Genomic DNA, 27,694 nt, shown 5'->3' on the forward strand with positions numbered 1-27,694 from the left:
ACGTGTTGCTGAGATTAGAGGCTGTATCTGTGCCCCTCAAGGCTGCCTGTGAGATTGCGGTGTTAAATCCCCGCCTAGGGAGGGCGGGGTTCACTCAGCAGGTAAATCATTACACCTGGACCCAGATGCAGCTTTGTAAATTTACTCAATAAAACTGTTTAACTCCACTCTGGATCTGGCGATCCAGGTTAGATTCTTGGCGTCGGCGCAACATCCTGTGATTCCGGGCAAACTACTTAATCTCCCCGTGTCCATGGACAGCCATCGTGGGTGATAAGCCGCGCTATATAAATCTGCAAATTAACTACCTGTAACTGTTTGTGGTTCACCTGCATACTATTTTTGCCAGCATCTCTCCTCTCCATCGAGGTCTTCTGCCCTGGAACATATTATAGAGCTTTCTTCTTAGATTGTCTTAAGCTCTGTATTTTGAAGAGGGTGACGTTAGAGACCCTTTTCTCACTTTCTACCCTGTCCTCCTCTCACCTCTCTGACAAGGTAACGCACCCTCTAATCCTTTACATTGAATACTGTCGCATTTGGAAATAGAAAGGTACCTGTACATTGGGTAAGAGGAGCACTTAGCATGTCTTGGGATCCCTTGGCAACTCGATGGAAAAGATGGCTATTTCTATAATATTGATACATTTTAAATGAAGATGGCAAACATTTTGAGTCTTTCTGAATAGAAAAAATAGCCATGAAGTGTCAGTGCATCAAACCACGCGAAACACATGTAGGTTGCTTTTTCATTAGTTAAGTAGCCTGTTCTTTTCTTCTCTAATGTTATTAGATTAATTATGACTCATAAGAGCACTAACCAATAATTGGGTAAATAATCTGTTGTGGAATAACGACTATGGCCAATAAACTACAAACTGGTTATCAGTTTTCTGTGAAAGGACAATTAGGCCTGATACATGATTTGTGGTAAATAGTGCAATATATTCATTTAGCAGTGTATTGCTTTTACAACATTTATGTCTGTGTAATAAAATATCTTCATTGTAATTTTATTTCATTGTTGCCTCTCCTCCCGACCCCCCCAAATTGCAATGCCTTTTTGATGTTACAGTTGAAATACATGTACAAATGGATAGTGTTTCTCTCTGAGAGCGTTCCTTACCAAAAGCACATTAAGTGGATAGTAAATTACCTTGCTAATAGAAGTACTATTGTTCAGCAGAGGCCTATAAAAAGTAGATGGCACTCAAAAGCAGCAAACCTGTAGTGGGCCAAATTGTCAACATAGATAGAGGACATGTAGATTTCCCCCAACTGTGCCTTGACATAAAGTGTATGTGTTCTGTTCTATCTTTCTGTGTATAGGACTCAAGTGACGCTTGTCAAGTTATGTCATGTAGCCTAGCATTTGTGTAGTGTGCATCTACCAATGGTGGCATCATGGTGCTAACTGTTCAGAACGATTACAGGTAGTGCCATTAAGCTATTGCCATTATAAATTACAATCACTTTTACTTAAGTATTAATAGCCATTGTTATTTGTAATATCAATACATCCAAGTCAATAAATAAAAAACATGTTGCATTACAAATGCTATAGGTGTCACATTTGCGAAAGTTATAACTATTGGCATTGTAAATGACAAAGCTATTAATTTAGCAATTTACAAAACCAACACATTAATTAAAAAAAGTCAATTACAAGACCGATATCTCAAACTTTCCTAATGCGAGACCTATTGCATTGCAAATGCTTGTTCCAGAAGTGGGGACAACCAGACATAGTTCTATTTGCAACACCTCAGCACGCTAAATGTCAAAACATTGCCTCCATCCGCAATCCAAGGACAATGCACTATGGATCAATTGGGCAGGGATATTTGCTTACGCTTTTCCACCTCTCCACCTGCTTCCACTTGTTAGTCGCAACCTAAAACAGACATCCTTCACACTGATCCTTATTGCTTCAACATGAGCCAGACAACCATGGTACACAACACTGAAGGAGATGTTGATAGTACCACATTAAATGTTACCCAACCGACGAGATCGTCTTACGCAGAACAAAGTAGCAATACTGCACCAAAATCCCAGATCTCACAATCTTGCGATTTGGCTCCTTAAGTCTTTTGCATACCTAAACTAACCAAAAAATGGATGGACATCCTAAAAGAAGCAATAAGACCCACAACAAGAGCATCCTATGCAGGAAAGTGGAAATGTTTTGCTTATTACTGCCATTAAAAAGACATTAATCCTATACTAGCATCACCTCAAAATGTTATAGGTTACAAGCTTCATTTACAAAATGCAGGTTTGGATTTTACCTCTATTAAAATACATCTTAGAGCACTAGCTGCATATCTTCAGATTATAGAACAAACTTCTCTCTTTAGAATTTCTGTAATTAAAGCTTTTCTATGAGGACTAAAAAGAGTTATCCCACGTAGTTCTGTACCTACATCTATGTGGAATTTAAATATTGTATAAAGCATGTTAATGGGTACACCATTTCAACTTTTGTGCACATGCCAATTGTAGTTTCTATCATGGAAACTGTTTTCTTATTGCTGTTTGTGGCATGTAGTGCTGTAGATTTTCACAGGCTCGAACCTCCACGCCCTATTATTGGCGTTGCATTACCGCGACCGAGCGACTGCACTGGCCATATCCCTAAGGACCGCCCGAACTCTTACACCAAGAGTAAGTGTACAACCCTGCCATTTCCCTCGCGCTCCCTTCTGCCATAGCACACCCCTAACGCCTAATTTACGTCCTCACAGACTCATCACTCCGCGCCTCTATCTTGACGCTGGATCCACCCTCGCAGCCCGTTATTTTAAGAGGGCTACATACATGCCGGTGTACATTTAAACTGGCTATTGGTAAGTTATGCTCTTAGAGACTGGGTGCATTCATTAGCCCCAAGCACCTGCTAACTTAATCCCCACCTCTCCCCCATTAGGCTTCACCTAATTACAAGCCTGCAAGCACCTTGAGAACGCATGAACTATTTTCGTTCGCAAGCTTATCCTGCTGGTAAGTCTGCTCCCACCTCCGAGGCTATACCACCTACGCCGATGCATGGTCCTCTCCAATTGCGATGGTATCAAATACACGCATGACCACGTGCCACTCACAAACCGCAATCCTATCATCGATGAAAGCGCACAGTGACCCATACTGGCACACCACCTCACGTACACGATATCTCACTCTCCTAATCACTCGCCGGAATTTTTTTAAACGGTTCATCACGTGTGCCACCATTGTAAGTCCCCTTATGGGACTTCACTCACCCTATTCACAAGTGTCACGAATACACGATGTAATACTTTCCTATATTGATATACCCCAATTTCTTCTTTTCCTTAGGCTATTGTGTTATGCAAACTTTAGGCACAAAACTTTTGTCCTGATGATGATTCCTTGTATTAATGTTATGGAATCGAAACGTCGTCGACTTCTTACACCATATATGCAAATGTATACTTATTAAGAGTTGTGAATAATGGTGTAACTGAATTTCTGCTACTTTTCCATTGCTCAGAAATCGCTCACTCCTTGCCTAAACCTACCTTTCTCTTTGCCTCTCTCTATCCCTCTACTTTGCCAATTTGTAAGCGTGAAGGCACAGGTTGTGTCTCACTCTTCGTGAATGTAAGATAACTTTTTCTTTAATTTTAAAATCAGTAAAAACTCTTAAGTGATCACTGTCCGGCTGGACAAATCGCTACAACAAATATAGTTCCATTGTGTCTATATTCATTACGTCGTAACAATGCATGCATAGGACCACTGTTGTTAAATATAGAGTAGATTCACATGCGCCCACTCCCCTCCCCGGTGACTTGTGCTCTTTGCCTTTATATAGATAAATCATACATTCACTACATGGTCATCTCTATAGCATACGCTATCCTTTCACTCCATCCTCACTATCCAAATGGAAAACAGTCTGAAAATGGAGTCAATGACCCTGGGCAATGCAAGCAAGAAAAGGAGTCACTATAACTCATGACTCGAAGAACTTCTTCCAAGAACAACAACTTGCGCACTTCCAAGCCCAACAGTGGATGGCAGACTTATGCTAAGCATGTGAATCTACAGCACTACATGCCACAAACAGATGCTTACTGGGAAAGTAACATCATGTGTGTGTTTGTGTGTATATATATATATATATATATATATATATATATATATATATATATATATTCTATGATCAGGGCTGGCAGAGGTACTTCTTCTGCCTGAAATGTGTTTACTCCTGGTGAGTCAAGGGTGGCACTGCTGTCAAAGGTGCACTGCTTCTAAGGCAGCCAGCCCTGGGCACCATACCCTCTGCTAAGGATGCCTTGCGTTACTGAGCTGCAGCAGATACTTCTGGCTGCCAGGACGCTCTGGTTCTGAGACTAGCATGTAGTGGTAGCCTCTCTTTTGGAAGTACTGTACGTCATTTGAATGGGTTTTACGTCATCCGCCATCATTGTTCTGGGACAGAATGTCATGTTTTGAAAGACGGAGGCTGGGATGGCTCAGGGAGAAGTTGTTATATTTAATACACTTGCAAACCTCCAATTCTTTCACGGCTGGTTCCATTCAGGAGATGAGCCGTTTTCTACACATGGGCCGGCAGAGAATGCAGTGGGCACCGCCTGCATGCAGGACGGGTCCTGGGGACCCTCCCTGTGGAGCCGCAGACCCCTCCACCCGCCCTCGGGGACGCGCTGTGCGGGAAGAGAACCGGGGAAGACGTGGAAAGTACTTTCCCACATTGAGGGCAGAGGGAAGGCGATCTCAGGGGAACTTTCATGGAAAAGTGAATTCCCCGCATTCCTGTCTGGAGTCTGCCTCTGGAGGGTTCGGGCTGGAGAAGCAGAAGCCAGCCAGCTGTGCACAAGGGCAGCTGAGGCGCATCTGTGTGCAGGGAGAGGGGAGAGCGCATCCCTGCGCGGAGGAGCGCAGGTGCGCATGGGCACACTGCGGGGCGCGCGCATGGGCGAGAACGGGGCCACCAGATAAAGGGAAAAAAAACCTGAACAGCCCAGACATACAAGTAGGACTAAAACCCGACCTCTATGTCTGGCCTGTCCCAGTTCATCCGCACCCTTGTAGGTGTGTGTTTATTTATTTACAAGCACCTATTAACAAGGCTACGATTACGGACCTTAATGATGCCAGCGCATCCTCCCTGAGGCCACCTGCCCCCCTCACTCGGTCTCCCATCTGCTGGGAGCAGGCAGCCGACCGCCTGTACTGCATTAAAGGAACCGATACATATCTTCAGACTTTAGAGGGGCCCTGTAGAAAATACATTATGATTCTTCTTTGCGCGATGACTTGACCTTTGTCCCTAAAAGCGGGGCATGAAATTACATTTTTGAAAAGCGTCGGACACCTGGACAGTCCTCTGAAAACAGTGGCGGCCTGGCCACACTAGCTGCGAAGCACCTCTGCTTGCAAGGGGCAGTCTCTCGAACAGGACATCCCCACTGGCGTAATAAAGGTCCCCGCAGTGCGGGGGAGGGGGAGGTGGGGCTCCAGGCGGTCCCCTCAGAACAGAACTTTGGCCTGAGAGCTCCTCAGTGAGTTTATTTACGCTGGTGCACGTGGCAGCCTATCAAACACATCCCCGTGCATGCGCAGTCTATCAAACACATCCCCGTGCACGTAGCAGCCTATCAAACACTTACCTGTGCACGTGGCAGTCTATCAAACACATCCCCGTGCACGTGCAGTCTATCAAACACATCCCCGTGCAGGTAGCAGCCTATCAAACACATCCCCGTGCACGTAGCAGCCTATCAAACACTTCCCTGTGCACGTGGCAGTCTATCAAACACTCCCCCGTGCACGCGCAGTCTATCAAACACATCCCCGTGCACGTAGCAGCCTATCAAACACTTACCTGTGCACGTGGCAGTCTATCAAACACATCCCCGTGCACGGGCAGTCTATCAAACACATCCCGTGCACGCACAGTCTATCAAACACATCCCTGTGCACGTAGCAGCCTATCAAACACTTACCTGTGCACGTGGCAGTCTATCAAACACATCCCCGTGCACGCGCAGTCTATCAAACACATCCCCGTGCACGTAGCAGCCTATCAAACACATCCCTGTGCACGTGGTAGCCTATCAAACACATCCTTGTGCCCGTGGCAGCCTATCAAACACATCCTTGTGCCCGTGGCAGCCTATCAAACACATCCTTGTGCACGTGGCAGTCTATCAAACACATCCCTGTGCCCGTGGCAGCCTATCAAACACATCCTTGTGCACGTGGCAGTCTATCAAACAACAAATCCGTGTGCAAGGAGTAGTCTATCAAACACCTGTTTAACCACGAAACCTCAGGGGAGACCTGAGGAAGGGAACCAGAGGCACTGGGTGCTCGGAGTAGGCAGCCTCCAAAGAATACTGTTTAACACAAAAGAGCCGCACTAGTATGATGACCTAAGTGCTAAGGTGTAATAGTGTTACTTTGTGAGTGCAGGCATCTCACAAAAAGTGAAGGACTGGTCTCACACACCACCTGGTGTCATGCTTCATCACTGACCAGTCCTCGCCCTCTAAAACCTTGGTTTGATAGAGGGCGGGCATACACCAGAAGACAGGGATGCACTGCTAAAGTGAAGTGGGGGCCCTTACAAAAAGTGAGGTTAAAAGGCCATTACAGATGTCTTACTTATTTTAATGTAACTGGCATCACTGTTTTTAAGAAGGAACTCAAAACTCATCTGTTCAATGCCCCCCTTTAACAGCTCGTTTTGGTTTTGATCCAGCACTCCTGTTGTCTAATTACTCACCGCGCCAGGATACCCCGTGGTAATAGAGCGCGCTATAAAAGTTTTAATAAACATAAACATCTGTATGGTGTTTAAAATAAATGGTGGGTGTGTTGGGGATTCTATTGTCCCCCCACCATGCTATAAGTGGTCAACATGTTTCTGCCTGCTGGCCCCTAGGGGTCCATGGCATTCATCAGGACCTATACTGCAAAAACGGGCTTCGCCCTTACCGTGCTAAGCTGGGGAGGGTTCCACTAGGTGCGGTGAACACTTTCACACACCACCGTGTGTGCTGCTAAAGTTTAACGCCCTAACTACTAGCCACATAGGAGAGTAATGAGGGGAGACCCCTTTGGTCAAGGGTGTGAATGGGGAGTGCTCCAGCCTCTGCACCTACAGCCGATCTCCTAGGTCCCTCGATGGTAACTTTAGCCGCACACATAGTGGTGTGTGAATGTCCTTGTGCACGGGGCAGTCTTTCAAATCGTACATCCATGTGCACGTGGCAGTCTATCAAACAACACATCCCTGTGCACGGGGCAGTCTGTCAAACCGCACATCTCTGTGCAAGGGGCAGTGTATCAAATCGCACATCCCTGTGCACGTGGCAGTCTGTCAAACAAAACATCCATGCGCAGAGGCCAAAGAGATTCACAGCTTTGCGGATGTAAAGAAGAGGATCACAGCTGTGGGCTTCCCTCTATGCTGGTGCAGTTGAGGAGCGCATCTGGGTGCAAGGGGCAGTTATAGAGCACATTCATGCACATACTCTGTGAGGAGCCTGCCTCCTAGTTCTGTGTGAGGGGCCTGCCTCCCAGCTCTATTTGCGAGGAGCCTGTCTCCCGGCTCTCTTTGCGAGGAGCCTGTCTCCCGGCTCTCTTTGCGAGGAGCCTGTCTCCCGGCTCTCTTTGCGAAGAGCCTGTCTCCCGGCTCTCTTTGCGAGGAGCCAGTCTCCCGGCTCTCTTTGCGAGGAGCCTGTCTCCCGGCTCTCTTTGCGAGGAGCCTGTCTCCCGGTTCTCTTTGTGTGGAGCCTGTCTCCCGGTTCTCTTTGTGTGGAGCCTGTCTCCCGGTTCTCTTTGTGTGGAGCCTGTCTCCCGGTTCTCTTTGTGTGGAGCCTGTCTCCCGGCTCTGTTTGCGAGGAGCCTGTCTCCCGGCTCTCTTTGCAAGGAGCCTGTCTCCCGGCTCTCTTTGCAAGGAGCCTGTCTCCCGGCTCTCTTTGCAAGGAGCCTGTCTCCCGGCTCTCTTTGCGAGGAGCCTTTCTCCCGGCTCTCTTTGCGAGGAGCCTGTCTCCCGGCTCTCTTTGCGAGGAGCCTGTCTCCCGGGGCTCTTTGCGAGAGCCTTCCTCCAGGCTCTCTTTGCGAGGAGCCTGCCTCTTGCTTCTCTCTCTGACGTTCCTGGCTCTTGTTTGCCTCGCAATCAGCCGGACTCTGCTGCTGAATACATTGTCAAGGCGCTGTTTGATCCCAGACTCCGCTGTCCTGTCCAGCGCCAGCTGGCAGGGCTAGTTCCTCTGTAAAGCAGATGGTTTACAGATGGATTATCTCTCCAGAGAAGTGTTTCTCCTGCAGTGTCCTCCTGCTCAGCCTTGCAGAGTCTGGTGTCCCCGGATAAAACCCCGATCTGTGTTGAAGCCTTTGGCCAGAGCAATCCTCTGCCTGCCCAGTGGTGGTCGCAGCTGCGTGTGCTTGGTCTAGCTCATTCAATGACTTCTCCCAGTGCAGTTCCATGCATGACCACGAGGGGTCTCTGCTGCATGAGCTTTGTTGGCCGCACTCTGATCATCACCAGTGCTATTCTCTGCCTCACCACTGCGTGAGATTTACCACACTTAGACCTCACTGCAGGGTGTGCTCTGGCCACTGAGTGGCGCTGCTGCAGAAGGCCTCTCAGTGAGACCATCAGTCAGAACAAATAAATGAACCAATGGCAGACCCAAGTTACAAAGCTCGCTAAACACATGTAATCCTCTGTAGTGGCTACCAACGTCACGTGTGTCATGCACTGTTCCATCAGTTCTATGGATCTCCAATGTTGTCATTCTCAGCTTGGCCACTAGGTGTCGTTCTGCACCAGACTTAGACGACAGGGTATGTGTTGGCCACACAGGACTCAATCTGCAGCCGCCATTATTCAGGAGCGGCCCCTGAGTGGCTGACGGTGCACTACTATAGGGTGTTTTATCAGAATGTCACTGCCTGCAAAGCTAGACATCACTATACCGCTGCCTGTGTAGCCAGGCATCACCATACCGCGGCCTGTGAAGCCAGACATCACCGTACTGCTCCCTGCAAAGTTAGACATCACCGTAGCGCTCTCTACGAAGCCAGGCGTCGCCGTACCGCTGCCTGCGCAGCCAGGCGTCGCTGTACCGCTGCCTGCGCAGCCAGGCGTCGCTGTACCGCTGCCTGCGAAGCAGGCGTCGCCGTACCGCTGCCTGCGAAGCCAGGCGTCACCGTACCGCTGCCTGCAAAGCCAGGCGTCACCGTACCGCTGCCTGCAAAGCCAGGCGTCACCGTACCGCTGCCTGCAAAGCCAGGCGTCACCGTACCGCTGCCTGCAAAGCCAGGCGTCACCGTACCGCTGCCTGCAAAACCAGGCATCACCATATCAGCGCCAACAAAGCCAAGGATTGCCATATCACTGCCTGCAAAGCCGGTCATTGCAGTACCCCTGCCTGTAAAGTCGGGAACCACCGTACAACTGCCTGTAAAGATGGGCATCCCATACCACTGCCTGCGAAGCCAGGCGTCAACATATCCGTTCCAGCGACATATCCCTATCAGCGGATCCAAACATCCCCATACCACTTGCTCAGTAGCCAGGCATCGCCATACCACTGCCTGCAAAGCCAGACCCTACCATACCGCTGCCAACAAAGCTAGGAATCGCCTGCAAAGCCAGACCACCAAAACACTGCCTACAACGCCAGATATTACAATATCGCTGCCTGCGAAGCCAAGCATAACCATACCACTACCTGCAAAGCCAGACATCCCCACATCAATCATCTAAACATCTGGACGTTGCATGTTTTAATGATACTCTCCAGTCCATTAAATCGGTCTCCCCTCTAGATCCTCTCCTCCACCCTCCCCTCCATCCTCCCATGTGTATTGTCAGCTGGACCCTAGCTTACTGTCCATGAATATGGACCTTCTTAATGGCCCTCTGAAAGATGGGGTGGTCCCCAGCAGAGAAAGATGCGAAGGTCCACTATCTTAAAAAAAAAAGCTAATTTAGACCACATTTATTTGTTCAATTTCTGCCCTATTTCTTTGCTGAAATCTTAGAGAAACATGTTAATGGCCAGCTGTCTCTTGTGGAAGCCCAGAACTTCCTTCATTCAGCTCAGTCCGGCTTTAGGGCAGGGGACTCGACAGAATCCACCCTTCTCGGGGTAACTAAGCTGTTAAGGCAGCGCTAGGAGGAGACTCATCCTATTAGATCTCAGCGCTGCCTTTGACACTGTGTCACAGCCCATCCTATTGGATGGGCTGATGGCACTAATTCTTGATGGTGTGGCCCTGGAGTGGTTCTGTTCCTTTCTAAGGACCGATCCTTTCGCGTTTTTTCCTCATCCACTAGGTCTAGTTCCCAAGCCCTTTCGTTTGGAGTGTCGCAGTGCTCGGTACGGAGTCGGAGATTATTTAACATTGATATCCGCCTGTCAGCAGATATGGTAGTAAGCTACGGGCTGTCTCTTTTCCTATGCTGATGACACCCAGATTATCTTCTTTGTCATCTGCTCAGGGGCAGGGGCCTTCTGATCTAAGCTTGGGCTTGAGTAATGTTTCTTCTACTCAAACTCAACGGGGATAAAACGGAGGTCACGATTCTGGGCATGAAGCCAGTTCTTAGGGGAACACGTCACTGACCTGTCGCTTTGTGTGTTCCACCTGCACCTTCAGACAAGCTTAAGAACCTGGGCTTCACTGTGGATGAATCATAATCCATGAAATCACAAGTGGCTAAGGTGACGACCACCGGCTTTGCGGTACTTAAATGGCTAAAAGAGTTCCTCTGGCTGAGCCCCTTTTCTGCACAGAGTGCAATGATTCGAGCTTTCCTTATCTGTAGTCTGGATTATGGCAATGTGTAACACCTTGGAGGCGATAAATCCACTATCCACCAATTGGAGGTTGTGCACAATGCTGCCGCTAGGCATCTCGATCGGTTACCCACATTTGCCTCAGTTTCATACCTTCTCCGTGAGCTGCACTGGCTTACTGTCTCGAATTGCACTAAGTTTAAAGCTCTATACTACATTTTCAAGGCAAATTCCAGGGTTGGTCCTAAATACATTTTGGATTTGATTCATGCATATCACCCATCCTGTCCTCAGAGATCCTCGCAACAGACCCGGTTTAGTGTACCGAGTTTTTGTCTGTCCTGTATGAAAGGCAGTTTTTTCGCCTAGCTAGCCCATCAACTTTAGAACTCCTTACAGCTTTATTGAGGTACTGCATGTCTCTCACTGCCTTTTGCAGGGGCTTAAATACCTGGCTCTTCTAACCCACATAGCTCTCTGCATCTCCCCTGTCTTGCATGTACTGGGAAACCCCATTGGGTAGCTGTGTGCACTGTGATTTAAAAATAATAAACGCTGCCTGAGAAGCCAGGGTCACCGTACCCCTGCCTGTGAAGCCGGGCTTCGTCGTACCCCTGCCTGTGAAGCCGGGCTTCGTCGTACCCCTGCCTGTGAAGCCGGGCTTCGTCGTACCCCTGCCTATGAAGCCGGGCTTCGTCGTACCCCTGCCTATGAAGCCGGGCTTCGTCGTACCCCTGCCTGTGAAGCCCGGCTTCGTCGTACCCCTGCCTGTGAAGCCCGGCTTCGTCGTACCCATGCCTGTGAAGCCCGGCTTCGTCGTACCCCTGCCTGTGAAGCCCGGCTTAGTCATACCCCTGCCTGTGAACAGGGCCGGCTCTAGGCTCATGGTGGCCCTGTGCAGGGAGCGTAGGTGTGGGCCCCGGAAGAGGGGGTCCAGACGGGGCGGAGCTCAGGAAGGTGTTTTAATAATACGTCCAGAAAAGTCGTTCGATGATTGACCAGTACCTGCGGCTGCTCCTACCCTTCCGAATTCGTCTCAGAACGATACAATTTAGGAGGAGGAGGGCATTGTGGCACAAGACATGAGGGACTGGGCGCATCTGTGACCTGCATGGTGCATGCTTCACTTTGCAGCTTGGGCATCACATTTAACTGTCTGTCTCTTTATACTTTGTATGAGTGACTGAGGCCGGCCTGTAACTAGACTGCACACAGATCTCACCAGTCGCCAGAAAGTGTATTCACCACCAAAGTTAATAAGAAAAAATAAATAAAAATCAACTTCTTTTCACATCAATGTATTGTATTGTAATTGCATTTATATTGCGCTTACTACCCCTTACAAGGCGTTGAAGCGATTTTTCGGTAAGTAGCACGCTACTCCGGAACTCATAAAGGATTATTGGTGAATTAGTATAGTGGAATATGAAAGTAATTTGAGTGGTGGATATTAGTTATTCGGATTGAGAAGGATAGAAGAAGGAAAAAAGCTTAGCGTTTATATAGCGCTTTTTACCCCTAATGGGGTGTTGAAGCACTTTTTGACACGCTTCTCTGGAACCCATAACGCATAGTGGGTAATTAGTATAGTGAAATATGAAAGTAATTTGAATGGTGGATATTATTCAGTCAATTAGATTGAGAAGGATAGCGGAGGGAAAGAGGAGGGAAAAGGTTTGCATTTATATAGCGCTTGTTACCCCTGATGGGGTGCTGAAGCGCTTTTGTTTTGGCGAGTTAGCACGCTACTCCACCACAGCTGTAGCCCTACTGGCACCAAGATAATAAAGTGAGTAGTAGGTATCTCCAACTTAAATATTAGTTTAAATGCATTTTGAAAATGCAACCATTTTTCTCCAAACATCACCTTTAGAGTTCTGAAAATTCAGACATTTCTTCCTTAAATATGGGCTTTTAAATGTTGGTATACATATAATAATTCAAGCAAGCAAAAGCTATAATATTAGTAGGCTGGGAAGGAAGCACAGAAGAGCTACTCACAGGGAGATAGAGAGCTACTAGCATCTCAGGAGGCACTCGTTCGAGACACCTGTAGATGATACAAACTGCATAGCTACCTTCCTAAACCACTCAGAGTGCTTGGGCCTCACAATGTGTAGGAGAGCAGTATACAAATACTTAAAAAACAATTTCAGGAACTGGGTGTGGTCTCGGAATCAACCATAGTAAATGCCCACCTCACCCAATATGCTACTGAGATTTTTTTTTAAGTAGATGCCAGAGATACGTTGTTGATGCACACAACATAAGAAATCTGGAACGGAGCTAACACTAATTTGGCACATTGTATGTATGAACAGGACAATAATTAAGCTCAAGCTAGGTTGATCGCCTTGGATAACTTTACAGATAATTGAAGTAAACATGCAAAACTGACAAAGCATTTGGATGGATGGCAGGATATGGCTCTCACATGCACAACGTATTTTTTGTACAGGGCAAAACTGTGGCAGACCTGGTGCACATGAATTTTCCCTCCACAACAAAACTTACGAATGTTCAAAGCAGAAGCCAGGGTTGGGGCTTAAGATATACCACACTCGCTAATAAATGTAAACAGGGGTGCACTCACAGGAAGGGCACGGCGCTCGATAAATGCAGCTCCACTAATGAAATAAATAAGTGATTCTGAACAATATTTAAGGCACATGCCATCCGGGGTGAATCCTCGCAAAGAGGGGGCGGGGCAGGGAGCGGTGGTAAAGAACAACCACCTCTGAGACAACCGCACATTGCAAATACTTTCACAATGCAGGATAAGGACACACTTTCTTGCACACATTCTACAACTTTCATTTAGGTCGTAGATGACTAGGAATAAACAAGCAGTTGTGCATTTTTGCTGCAGCGTTGCACCAATTTGTTCCCTCTGCAGAGGATGATTCTTGTGTCTTTATACCCAGCCCGCCCCTGTCTACCAAGGGCTTACCCATGCGTGTTTTCCATCAGAGTGTTTGCTCTGGGGGCTGTAGTTTAAGTAGGCGCCGGTAGTCTCTCTACCTACCCCTATTGTAATCGGCGTGTTCGTATGTCCCCTGAAACCCCCCCCTGTATGCTGCAGGCTGTAAAGAATCCTACACAACAAGCACATGGTGAAAATTCGAACAGGACACACAGTTATATCAATGCAAGGCGATTTTTGGGCACATCAATATATTGTGAGAGGAAGATCTGGGGCATATTTGGCTCCCACCCCTGTCATGTGCTCGACACAGTAGCACTGTCCCTCCATCGGCACCCCACTCGCACTCCCCCTGCTCCTGTGCTGGGTTTACTTACCTCCCTGATGAACCTACAAATTAAATCCACTACTCTCAACACACTTCCTCATCAATGAACCGGGCAAAGTCAATCCAATCCGCTGGTTTCTATCCTTGAGTCAAAAGGTACATTCAACAAAGTTTCCAGGCTACTTACAAGACAAACAACGTAGACTTCTAGGCATACATTGGAAATCTGGAGCAATTTACCAGCTTCATTTACTCTGTGACTGAACGGCTAAAAACGGCAATGCGAGCACCCAGTAAATTAACCGACCTTGAGTGTTATGTACGCCACCAGACCTTTACACGACATCATGACCGGGCCTCATCGATCGCACTCCACTCGAGTCACAGGTGACAAAACCGTGCCCCATAATTAGGAGGTTGTTGTGGAAGTTTTGCACTCGCTTATCTTTCTCTTTGCCACTTTAGTGTTTCTCGTTGTCTCCGATGTACCTGAGGCCTGCAGCTTCGATGATTGGCATGGGCGGGCTTCAGAAGACCAAGGCCAGCAATTTGTTGAATTATGGTTTTGCCGTCTTTGTGCATGGGACAATCCGGCGGCGCCGCCTCCCGTGATGTCACTGCGCATGACAATACTGGCCCGGCCCTGCCCCCACAACCCTGAGGCTGAAAACCACTCGGCTGCGTGCCGGGCGTGCAAAATTGCATCACGTACGCAACCATTTAATTAATGAGGCGCTGCGGCGGGTGTTACTTTGAAAGTACGTTTCAAACGAACCCTGCTGTCAGTGAATCCAGGTATTGCCAAGGGGGCCCCTAGAGCTCTGAGGCCCCCCCGCAATGCGGGGGCCTGTGTTACGCCCCTGTGCGCCCGGTCTCTCATCCTGCGTCTAGGGGAACTCATAGTCATTACGATCCTTCCGATCCTCGTCGTGGCGGCCCCCGGGGTTTGGCGGCCCTGTGCAAGTGCACATTTTGCACATGCCTAGGGCCGGCCCTGCTGTGAAACCGGGCTTCGTCGTACGCCTGCCTGCGTAGCCTTGCTTCTCCGTACCCCTGCCTGCGTAGCCTGGCTTTGCCGTACGGCTGCCTGCAAAGCCTGGCTTTGCCATACGACTGCCTGCAATGCCGGGCTTTGCCGTACGGCTGCCTGCAAAGCCGGGCTTTGCCGTACGGCTGCCTGCAAAGCCGGGCTTTGCCGTACGGCTGCCTGCAAAGCCGGGCTTTGCCGTACGGCTGCCTGCAAAGCCGGGCTTTGCCGTACGGCTGCCTGCAAAGCCGGGCTTTGCCGTACGGCTGCCTGCAAAGCCGGGCTTTGCCGTACGGCTGCCTGGAAAGCCGGGCTTTGCTGTACGGCTGCCTGCAAAGCCGGGCTTCGCCGTACGGCTGCCTGCGTAGCCGGGCGTCGTCATATGACTGACTCCAAAGCCAGGCATCGGGGAGAAGGGGTAGGGGGACACATGGTGCTCAGTGCTTAAGATACCAGGAAAAAAACTATTCCCAAGGTGTACCTGTCAGAAGGTTTCACTGCCCCCTCCATTGCCCCCGAAGCACCCAGAGTAGCGCCCGGCCCCCAACCACACTACGCGAAGAAGAGAGGCAGCCAAAAAAGTGGAGAGACATGAACACGCTTTGGAGAGTGTTGCAACAGAGGGAGACACTCCTGTTATCTTCCTGATTTAAAAGCCAGGCAGGGCTTTGGCAGGCGCTCTGTGCTGCAGAGACCAGCTCGGCCGGTTTCCACTCAGGATATGAGATGTGTAAATGCTGATGGAGGGAGGCCAGCGGGGCAGGCGCACACAAGGACCCTTTCTGCTCCTCTCCCTCGACCTTAACTGTTATCCAGGTGGCATGCCAGTGGGTGTTGTCTCTTGCATGTCTTGTCAGACTCTCAGTAAATTTACGAAGTTTAGAAAAAGGCAAAGTAAGAAGCTTGCATTACAAGTTGAAAATGCTGATTTTGGGCGTGGAGTGGAAGTGGTGACTGACGCTGGCGCCAGGGCGATGCCAGCTGATCTGTCCCTCCTCCTGACTCTTGGCAGCTAGGACCGAATAACGTGGCGCGGTGATGCCCTCATGGCATCATGAAATCTGCTCCCTGCATTAACGCAGAGCAGCACCAAGAATCCAGTTTGCTACTGGTGTGAAGTTCAGGCCCACTTTTTTTAGTTTTATATAGCGCAAACTAGACCCGATATCAGAGCGCTTTATATGAGCACCAGTTTCGTTACAGATGAACACATTAATTTTTGTTAGGCACAGGGAGATTAAGTGATTTGCCCAGATTCACAGGATGTTGAGCATAGTTGCCGAGACTCGAACCCAGTTCCCCAGGTCCGAAGTTGACCACTCGCCGGAAGGCTACATCCTCTCCCATAAATAGCCACCAGTTAAACTTAGTCACGCGCAGTACCACGAAAGATAAATGTCTATACGGAATTTACATTGTGCCAACCTTACTGCAAAGGTGAGGGTAAAGGGGAGGGAGATCAGGAAGAGGATGCAGGTAGGGGAAAGGAGCTACAGCTGGAGTCCATGCCCGCATCACGTGCCCCTGGAACAGGAAGTTTTACAGTTCCTTCCCAAGGATCTGTTGGAGTGAAGAGGCCCAGTTACAGGTGATGGGTGTCCCCATGGAAACTACATCAACAGCCATGGTGATTTAGCAGGAACACTAACTGACACAGGGTGAAGCCTGCTACAGGAGCTCAAACACACAAAAGGTAATGGAAGGTTGTTTGAAATAAGTCTAACCACTGCCAATCGTTCGGGGTAGCAATCCATCTCCTCATTCTTTTGCCTCACCCCCCCCCCCCCCCATACCACCTCAGATTAGTCCAAGCCCTTTGCAAATCAGTCTTGACCCTGCTCCAATAGGAACAGTCCAGATCTAGCTGCCAGGCCAGGTCCTCTCTACACAGAACAATAGCATCCCGAGTGCAGCTTTGCCCTGGTTGGGGCTCTTCAGTCGTGTCGAGCTTGGTTCCAGTGGCACAGTGAGCACAGAACCCTCGTCTGGGCATACCCTGGCCACTTAGAGCGGTACATCAAACACACAAAGAGCGATAGTATTTTGTGTGTTTGATATACCCTGTGTGAACAGACACCCCTGTTCTCTGGTAACCCCCCTGCCTCCAACTAATTTCTTCCCACTAAACCAGCAACTGGAAACGAGATGATGACGCCGTAGGATGCTGAGGTCACGGAGACTGAACACCGTCTGTCCCACTGCAGTTGCACATGAAGACTATGGCACAGGAGGATGCTGTAGTTAAGGAGACAATACACGGTCCTTTTCACTGGGGTTTTAAGCGGGGGGAGGGGAGCTGGCCTAACGGCTAGGGCGGTTGTCCTCTAATCTGGGGAACCAGGTTCGAGTCTCGGCAATGACGCTGAACATCCTGTGATTCTGGGTAAATCACTTAATCTCCCCGTACCTGAAAAAAATGAATATGTCCACATGTAACGTAACTGGTGCTATGTAAAGCGCTCTGATACCCTATTCGGGTCAAGTTTGCGCTATATAAAACTCCGTAAAAAAAAAAAAGTTGAAATGAGAGCACCACAGGATGCTGAGGTCAATAAGACGGTACAGCGCACTTCTAATTGGGTTTTAAGTGGAGATGAAGGTACTGTAGTATGTAAGATGAATGAGACGGTGCAGTGTTCCTCTCACCGGGGTTTTAAAGGCAGAGGAAGATACTGTGGAATGCTGAGGTCAATGAGATGGTACAGTGTCCCTCACACTGGGGTTGTAAGTGGAGATAAAGGCACCATAGGAGGTTGCTGAGGTCAATAAAATGGTACAGAGCTCATCTAATTGGGATTTTAAGTTGAGATGAAGGCACCGTAGTATGTAAGATGAATGAGATGGTGCAGTCTTCCTCTCACCGGGGTTTTAAAGGGCGTTGAAGACACCGTGGAATTCTAGGGTCAATGAGATGGTACGGTGTTCCTCTCACTGGGGGATTTCAGTTCATTGAAGCCAAGATAGTAAAACAATCTGGCTGATTGGAGTTCTCACCAGTATCGTTATGGGCCTCCCCTGCGTGGCAGTGGTGAGAAAGCCCCCACTTCAACAAGGGATTGCATACTGGCAGACCTCCAGGGGGCCTACTGGTTTCCAGGGTTGAACCTCTATGGTGCCTACCAGATGCTAGACCAGTATCGGGTACAACTGTCTCCATCAGGGAGGAGCGGAGGATATCTCAGTGTCTCACCTCTCAGCAGCTGCTTAGTTATTCTGGAGTGCCAATATGCTTGGCATCTTACCTCGAGTACTGAAGGTTTCCTTTCCTTGAATCATTTGTGCGGTGCACTGATACCTGAAGCTTCTTAATTATTGTGTGTTCCAGAAAATACAAAAGTACAGACACCCACAGCTCAGGAGAGACTCAAATAACATCCAAATACAGCTACAGAACTACATAGTATGCTAACTGGAACACCCACACTCACACTCGCAGTCTTACTTTAAACCCTCACAGTGTGGCCAGTCTGCCATCAGTGAGACTGTGTCTTACTCCTGGCCGTGCAGGACTCCCTTCATCATGCAGAAGGTAGACCCCGCCGACCAAAGTCCAGCAGCTGCCGCCTTTGTACTGAAGATGCTGGACAATCTAACCTTCAGCTAGTGGTTGTCTCTCAAGCAGTGTCACACTCCCAGCTCTGACGTCTAGGTGCAATGGGTTTGTGTGAAAACATAGACTCCAAAATCCAGAGCACCAACGTCTCTACCTTTTATAAATGACACCTGGACAAAAATCAGGGCTCTTTTTAGATCCCTAAAGTCAGCTGTACTCACTCAGCGCCTAAAAGACGGCTAGGCTAAGTCTGAACTTCAGGCAGCCATGTCATAGTGGCTCAAGGGCAGGCACTGATGTCATTGCTGCATATGCAGGCGTACCTGCCTGCGCCGTACTGCTGCTACATTCTAGATGTTGCCTAGAGACAAGTTATCCCCATTTAGAAATACCAGGTAGAGGTTGTAAGAATATCTGTGTCCACACGTCTTGTCTCTCCGAAGGCCAGTCTGACAGATTTAACGGTTGCCTCAGAAAGGCTGTCCTTGCCAGACCCTTCCTTCAGAAGAGGCTTGTCCTGGCCTCCACACCCAATGCTGTCCACTGCCTACCCACAGCCCCGGGAGAGCAGTACTAATCACCAGGGTTTCTATTGTGTTGTCATCCACACGTGTGCCCTCCAGTGAGCTCTTCCTGAGATGAGGGTTCAGACAGCGAGGCAGCTGAGGTGGCAAAGTTCGTATGGGTGAAGACAAGAAGCACGTCCGTAAGTTAAAAACCGAATGGTAAACAAACCTTCCATGCAACATATTTAAAGATTGGAAAAGCAGAGCCTCTGACTCCGCTCTGGCTGGTTTCCAGCTCCTGCACAGATAATGATGAAGCAATGAGACACTGGACTCTCTAAAGTGGCTCGTTGAGTGAGTTTCGAAACCGGTGGGCCCCACCCTACCAGTCAGGCAGTAAAATGGGACAGGTCGCCATGTGAGTGACCATCTCCGAGCCCGCCCTTCAATAGAGAGGAGATGGAGCAGTCTTTCTTGAGCTTCTTGCAAGAGTCCTCAGACTCTTTGACTCGGCAGCAGCGCTGACATCTTCCTTTTGGGCGTCCAGCCGTTTATGAGACTCTCAGGGTGTTGTGTGCCCTCCTGTGCAAAAGGGCGCCTGGTGGAAGCCCAGTCACTCCATTGGGTCACGCGGAAACTGTGTCCAATGAGGAGTGTGTACCACACCTCCTTCGTGAGGTGTGAAAGACTTCTGGCTTCCTGAATCTTCCTTACTGTCTCGGACTCTTCCTTGCTTTCTCTGACTCTTCCTAGCTGTCTCTGACCCTTCCACGCTGTCTCTGACCCTTCCTCGCTGTCTCTGACCCTTCCTCGCTGTCTCTGACCCTTCCTCGCTGTCTCTGACCCTTCCTCGCTGTCTCTGACCCTTCCTCGCTGTCTCTGACCCTCCCTCGCTGTCTCTGACCCTCCCTCGCTGTCTCTGACCCTCCCTCGCTGTCTCTGACTCTCCCTCGCTGTCTCTGACTCTCCCTCGCTGTCTCTGACTCTCCCTCGCTGTCTCTGACTCTCCCTCGCTGTCTCTGACTCTCCCTCGCTGTCTCTGACTCTCCCTCGCTGTCTCGGACTCTCCCTCGCTGTCTCGGACTCTCCCTCGCTGTCTCGGACTCTCCCTCGCTGTCTCTGACTCTCCCTCGCTGTCTCGGACTCTCCCTCGCTGTCTCGGACTCTTCCATACGGTCTCGAACTCTTCCATACGGTCTCGGACTCTTCCATACGGTCTCGGACTCTTCCATACGGTCTCGGACTCTTCCATACGGTCTCGGACTCTTCCATACGGTCTCGGACTCTTCCATACGGTCTCGGACTCTACCTTTCGGTCTCGGACTCTACCTTTCGGTCTCGGACTCTACCTTTCGGTCTCGGACTCTACCTTTCGGTCTCGGAATAGTTGTTTGACATTACAAGCTCACCTGCTTGACCATCAAACACAGGGAGGCAGCCAGGCCCCATTTCTCTCTTCATGCTCAGTCACTTCCTTTGGCCTCAACTGTCTGTGAAGCCAGGGGTACAGCTACTACTATAAACTGCCTATAGAGGCACTATGCAGGTGGGAACTGTACCCCTGAACCATTCTGAATGGATACTTCCCTCCCCAACACCAGTGGGCAGACCCCAAGATTTCTCAGTCAATGCTCCACTTCCTGATGGCCTTTCTTCATGTGCGCCTGCATCTATAGTGTAAACAGAGCGATACCAAAGGGATGATGGACAGAGCGCTTGAGCATATCAAACATCACCCCCAGTCAATTGATCTAAGTTTAATCCAATATAACTCTTTAACTCACTCCACCACCCCAGTTCAGACATGGCCATATGGAAATAAGTCTGACCCTGTGCCTTATTGGAACAGTCCAGCCCGAACTGCCAAGCCATGTCTTCCCTGAACCGGGAACAAGCATCCTGGGACCGGTTTCTGGCTAATCAGCCATCATCAGTCAGGTTAGCTTGAATCCAGTGGTAAAGTGAGCAAGGGACCCACGTCTGGGCATACCCTGCCAACTTTGGGTGAACAAAGCAATACCAAAGGGGATGATGGACTGAGCGCTTGAGCAAATCAAACACTCAGCCCCAGTCAATTGATCTGGGTTCAATCCATCAACATTCTTTAGCTCACTCCACCACCCCAGAATTAAGCTATCCTGGCTGATGAGGGCTGAAAGCCCGAAACCGGTCCTAGGGTGCTTGTTTCCAGTCCAGGGAGTACCTGGCTTGGCAGTTCGGGCTGGACTCCTCCCATGGGGCACAAGGTCAATACTGATTTGCCTTGGCTGGGTTTAAACTGGAATGGCATGGTGAGCAAAAAAATTATGGATTTGGGGCCAGATTCCTGTACTTGGGGTGAATGTATGACATTGTTCTGCATTCTGTCCATCAACTGTTGTTTTTGCATTTGTCACCCCGAGTGGGATGGGTATGCTCAGACGTGAGTCCCGTGCTCTCCATGCCACTGGAATCAAGCTATCCTGGCTGGTTAGGGCTAAAAGCCTGAAACCGTTCCTAGGATGCTTGTTTCCAGTCCAGGGAGGACCTGGCCTGGCAGGTCAGGCTGGACTGTTCCCATGGGGCACAGGGTCAAGACTGATTTGCATATGGCTGGGTTCAAACTGGAATGGCTTGGTGCACAAAAAATAATCGATTTAGGCTCAGATCTCTGTACTGGGGTGAATGTATGACATTGTTCTGCATTCTGTCCATCAACTGTTGTTTTTGCATGCATCTATAGTGTGGCACTGGGCAGAGGCAAGGTGTTTCCCTCATTTGCATAGATTCCCATCCCCATGCAAATCAGGTAACACTCTCCTAAGAGCGCACCAGCGCTATATGGGCACTGGCGCTGTCAGTATTACAGAAAGAGCCGCACAAGCGTCTGGTGACTTCTGTGCTGCAACATCCTGAAGCACATGCCCATTGCGCCACCCGGGCACTGACTCATGTGGTGCATACTGAGGGAGTGTAGTAGACCGCCCTTTCCAAAGAGCCGTAAATGGATTTGTGAGGCAATGCTTGTTTTTTCAAGCAATATGTGAAAAGCAGGAGATACAACAAAACCAACCCTTAAAGTCTGTTCTTCCGCCGTAGCAGTGGGAGGATACAAGTCAGCCAATCAAAAGGATCATAGAGAGGCCACGCTCCAGAAGAGGGACAAGCACAAGAGCAGGAAGAGAAGCCATCAAATAAGAAGCAGGCAAATTAGATGGACAATAAAGCGAACCATTTGTAAGTGATGCGGAGTAATTACGCCCACTGTTCATTCACAACAGCTGTTTTGCACCCGTACGGCTCAAGAATGGGTGTTTTCACTCTCCAGTTTCTCTTTGTAGCTTGTGGCATGCAAGGAGAATCGTCTTCTCGTGGTGGGGCCGCTTTAGACCAAGTGTATCAGCACCTGGGGGTTGCCGTACCCAGTCCGGTGATGCCACAAGATGAGAGATGGAAGGAGCTTCAAGGCGTCAACAACTAGATGGTGCAATGTTACCATCACCTTTTTGTTAGTGGATGGGGAGTGCTTCAGAGGTAAAATGCTATCTTTACAAGTTCGCCAGCATCCCTGCACTGTTTTTTGTTTGTCATGGTCCCTTTAGTTTTCAACTTTTCATTCATTTTAAGGGGTGTTTGATATTTCCACCTGGCAGTGTCTGTGCCCTGCAGGCAGAGCAAAACAGGCGGCAGATTCGTGCTGTACTTCGGGCCTTAATGAAGAAGACCTGATGTTTTAGTATTGTTCAGATTCCGGCAGAATCCTTTCCTGAAACATTTTTCACAAAAGCATTTAAAAAAAGATTTAAGCTTCTACTAACTGCTTATCAATTAATCAATCAGTGAATTGTAAGCACACTACTCACCTGTGAGGGTCTCAAGGCGCTTTGTTGCACAGAGCACAGACAAAAAGGAAACACAAGTCTTCAAGTAAAAAACAGTGCATAGAATGAGGTACTTTAATTGTTCGTATTCTTCGTAAATCTTGCTTCACTGTCGAATTCGGTGCATTGTGGCTTGAACAGAAGTCATACTGACGAATTTGTGCATGGAAAATCTCAGGAAATGTTTCTACTTGTATTAAGATTGTTTTTAAAGGATGATTGTTATATTGAAGAGGCCATCGTATGTATGGCTCTGTACAGTGCCTGATCTGAGCCGGTGGATGAAATAAGCGGCTCTTCTCGAAGGATGCCCAGGGTGTAAGCAGACGGACTAGACCAGACGGTCCTGCCCAATGCTGGCTTCTCGTTCCTGAAGCGGTCACTGGTTGCTCACAAGAAGTTTCTGATTTCCGAGCTTCTGCTGTCATTAGTGACTGATTGGTTTAAAAAAAATAGTTCCTGGGCCTAATATAATTCTGAAGATGCCACCGCAGCTTCACCACCCACTATCTGAAAGCGCTCCTGAAAGCCTCTGCCTACACTACCCGTTAAACCCCGTTCGCTTACATATGTGACATTTTGGACTATTGCGGGTCACGCAAAGTTGTAACGTGCATCTGGGCACTCTGGTATTATTATTCTTTTTTTTTTAAGTGTGCTTAAACACTGTTAAAAACTTTGCTGATATGCTGTGTTAAATATAAGGCACATGGCGCCACCATGTGGCGGACTGTAATGTTGATGTGCTGATAACGAATACCTGCTGGCACTGAGCACTAGAAAACAGCAGCACAAATTAGGCACTAGATGCATTTAAGTCTCCATGCTCTCCTCAATCCTACTAGAGTACATTTGTTTTACAGAAAAACTATTGCCTTATCGGACCCTAAACTTTAGGTAAGATAACGGAGTAGGTTAATGTAGTAGCTGCAGCGATGCGTTCTCCATGCTCAGAGCCCAGGTGTACCGATGAGCTTTTCATCCTTACAAGGATCACACAATGGCCTCTGTTCTTTGGGGCAATATTAGCGGCTGCTATTCACAGTACAGCAAGGGTCCATACTACCTTTATCACAGTATATGTGGTTGTAATAAGGTTTTATTTCAACATTAACATTTTTATTTGCAGAATTATGTTAGTTATGAACAGGATCTGCTTGTTCTTTATTAATACATTTGTTTTCTTGTTTAGATCCTTGGAGCGGTGATTCTAGGCTTCGGAATATGGATATTGGTGGACAAGACCAGCTTTATTGCTGTTTTGCGTAAGTTAAACGGTGCTTTTGGACACTCTGATTAGAAGAAAAAAAAGCTGTATTCAGATGGTGGATTGTTATACACTTATTTGGAAAATCCCTGCAGCCAGTTCTTCCTCCTGTTTGCCTTCCTTCCTCTTCCTCTCAACTCTTGTTCTCTAGTTTTCACTTTTATTCACTGCTGCCATCCTTCCAGCGCTTGTATATATTTTTTCTTTTTAGCTTTTGTCTTGCGTTGTAGCCTTTCTCTTACTTTCAAAACATCACCCACCTACTGTCCTCCATGGGTGCTAAGCAAATTCCATGCAAACCTGTCTAATGCAAATGGGTTGAAGTGTCTGTGGTTGCAGCTTACAAGGTGGTTTTCTGGAAGCTTGGGGGGCAGTGTTCTGCTGACCAACATCCGGGAAATGACGAGGTATTTGGAATTAATAAAGGGTCTACCATATGGGTTGTTTTTAGCATGCATAATTTGAGGTCTATCATTACTTATTCTTCCCAGTTATGCTTCCACTGTTAGAATATTCATTTGTTTTGTCACCATGGTGGGACTGGCTCATAGGACGGTCGCGCAGTGCCCAATGGGCTGCTCGGACAGATCAGGGTGTGGGCCTGATTTTTAGCAGCTGTTGGCCTGTTTTTACTGTTGATTTGTCCTGATATTACCTTTTGTTTTTTAGCTACATACTGCACTAATTGGCGCTGCTTTTATTTTAGTGCTTGGACCCATTTGTGGTCTCAGTCAGACCCCGTTTGTTACCAGTGTTGCAGCGTCTACTTTAGAATATGAACACATTTGTTCTTATGCCACCGCTATTATCTAGGGTCTGACAAATGCCGCTCTCTACTTCTTTAATTGCGGACAAAAATAAAAAGTTGAGCGATATGATGGTTTTCCCTCCTCCCCAGTGCAACTTATTTTCTTCTTTCCCAGTATCTATTAGAACATTAAAACATTAATGCCCACTTTGATTGTGAAGTTAACATACCTGCTTTTCCTATGCACTAAGGAACCTTGATTATTAGTACAGTGCCTAATTTGAGCCAGTTGTTTCCGCTGCTTGGCACTCAATTTTTACCACCAGCGCTTATGACAGTCTGCCACATGGTGGTGCTGTCTATCTAATTTAGCGATGAACACAACAATAGTTGTTTATTAATTCAATATACATTAAAATGACTTGTGTCTGCCACCCAAGATATGCTTTTAGCTTTGAGGGCTTAGAATAGTCTGAATTGTCAAACTTGTAAGAGTGTGATTGATGGCTAGCGGTGTTTATTTGCAGCGCTGGCAGGAGCAGTGGGTGGTAAAAGCTGCAGTGATCTCCTGACGAGGTCCCTGGCACTTATCTTTTTACAATTTAAACACTTTACTAGTGCATTATTCTGGAAGTGGATGTTGGGTGCAGTGGGGGGTGTAACTTCCAGGTTTTTGGAAGTGTGTACAGCGGGTTTTGTAGACGGGCGAGCCCTTCTTGTCTCTCTAATCTTTACCATAATACGTGTAGCTTGTCTTTCATAAAAGACGCCACATTAAATTTGCACCCTTCGTGTCTTAGGCGACCACCTGATTCACTCTTGTTAGCGAGTGGCCCTAAATTAGATGGTAGCTGGCGTTTACAAAATGCAGAATTGTAATAAACACAACACCATTTCAATCTTACATGCTGTCCATCCAGTCACACAAACTGTAAACACTGCACTGTGTGATTCATGTATGCTGTGTGCTTATCCAGGCACACACACTGTAAACTGCACCATGTATCATACACAGTGTGCATTGAGCCACATGCTGTAAACACTGCACTGTATGGATAATAAATATTGTACATCCAGCCACACAAATTGTAAACACCACACCATATGTATCGTACACACTGTGCATCCTGTCACATGCTGTAAACACTGCACGGTGAGTATCATACACACTGCATCTAGTCACACACTGTAAACGCCGCACCGTGTGGATCATATACACTGTACATCCAGTCACACACACTGTAAACACTGCACCCTGTGTATCATACTTGCTGCACACACATCCCCACAGACACACACTCTGTAAACACTGCACCATGAGCATCATTCATGCTGTGCACCCGCCTCAGAGACACACACGCTGTAAAGACTGCATAATTTGTATCATATATGTTGTACACCCAGCCTCACACACACACACACACACACACAAACACATTGTAAACACTGCACAGTGAGGATCATACACACTGTTTACCAGTCCCGGCAACCGCTCGCATTGAGAAACATTATGTTTGCGTCGAGAAAGTTGCCGCTCTGGTAGAAAATCTACTCAAGCATCAGAAAATAAGCAGCGTCCTCCTGAGCTGCTCATGATGCTGTTTGTGTTTATTTTCCAGTACAGGAGAAACACCAGACGCTGAAAATCAATGCGAACACTCATTACAGAGCGCATTCAGCCACTTACAGAACTCCAAGTAGCGCAGCAGAGTTTTTTGGTCGCTTCGCCGAGTTCCACGTAGCGGAACTTCACGAACTCCGCCCAGGCTTAGAATCAAACCCTCCCAACCTTGGTATAATCAAAGCCTAAACGAGGAGAAGAGAAGTCTTCGACACACGTAGCTAAGGTGACAACAGGAACTCTCAACATTGTTTCTAATCAAACTATGTAAACAACAAAATGGCTACAAAAAACACATCTGGGAAGCCAAAGCATAGCAATTCAGAACCAAACTAGACAATTAAAGGAATAAGCCAAGACGACTGTTTGCAATTGTGAACCAAGAAACTGGGGCAAACAATGTAACCATGCACAGTAATAACACAGTGGAAAAATGTGAAGCGTTCTCTTTATTTTTCAATGAAAAGAGCCTAGAAATTGAAAAGGAAATTATAACTGGCAAACATAGTTCACAAGCCACTGTATTCCATGATGACCATTCCGTCATTGACCCTTCATTTCAATTGTTCGACCCAATGATGAACCAACCTTCCAAAACAAAATATCGAGCTGTCTGGAGAGAGTTCAAAGCACTAACTGAGGCAGAGGTCTACAAGATTGTACTATCTATGAAACAAACCCTCCCCTCCACAACACTAAAGGAACTCGGTCCCCTTTTCTCACTTATACTAACGAAGATAGTAAACTAATCATTAAATCAAGGCCATTTCCCAAATTCCCCGAAGATTAGGCAAGTGTCGACCCTCTTGAAAAAAGTTGGTGCTGACCCTACAATCCTGAACAATTTTCATCCAGTGTCAAACATCCTTTTTCTAGCAAAATTGCTGAAAAATGTGTGCACAACCAACTGTGCAAGCACATTGACCAACTCAACCTACTCAACAAATTGTAGTCATGGTTTAGAACAGGACACAGCACTGAATCAGTCATTGTCCACATAATGGACGGCACCCTTAAGATACTACTCATCCTCCTAGAACTCTCATCGGCGTT

General features: G+C 47.9%; 1 protein-coding gene across 1 annotated transcript in view; it reads left to right on the top strand.

Annotated features, from left to right (window-relative positions):
- CD82 (CD82 molecule) overlaps positions 1 to 27,694 on the top strand; it is a 173,640-nt gene that overhangs the window by 99,541 nt on the left and 46,405 nt on the right. The window contains exon 3 of the mRNA XM_086959611.1: positions 24,198 to 24,270. Coding sequence (XP_086815737.1) covers positions 24,198 to 24,270 — 73 coding nt within the window. The remainder of the gene's footprint in view (positions 1 to 24,197; positions 24,271 to 27,694) is intronic.

The sequence above is a fragment of the Lissotriton vulgaris genome, chromosome 2_2, assembly GCF_964263255.1.
Source record: "Lissotriton vulgaris chromosome 2_2, aLisVul1.2, whole genome shotgun sequence".
In the NCBI taxonomy this organism is placed as follows: Eukaryota; Metazoa; Chordata; class Amphibia; order Caudata; family Salamandridae; genus Lissotriton; species Lissotriton vulgaris.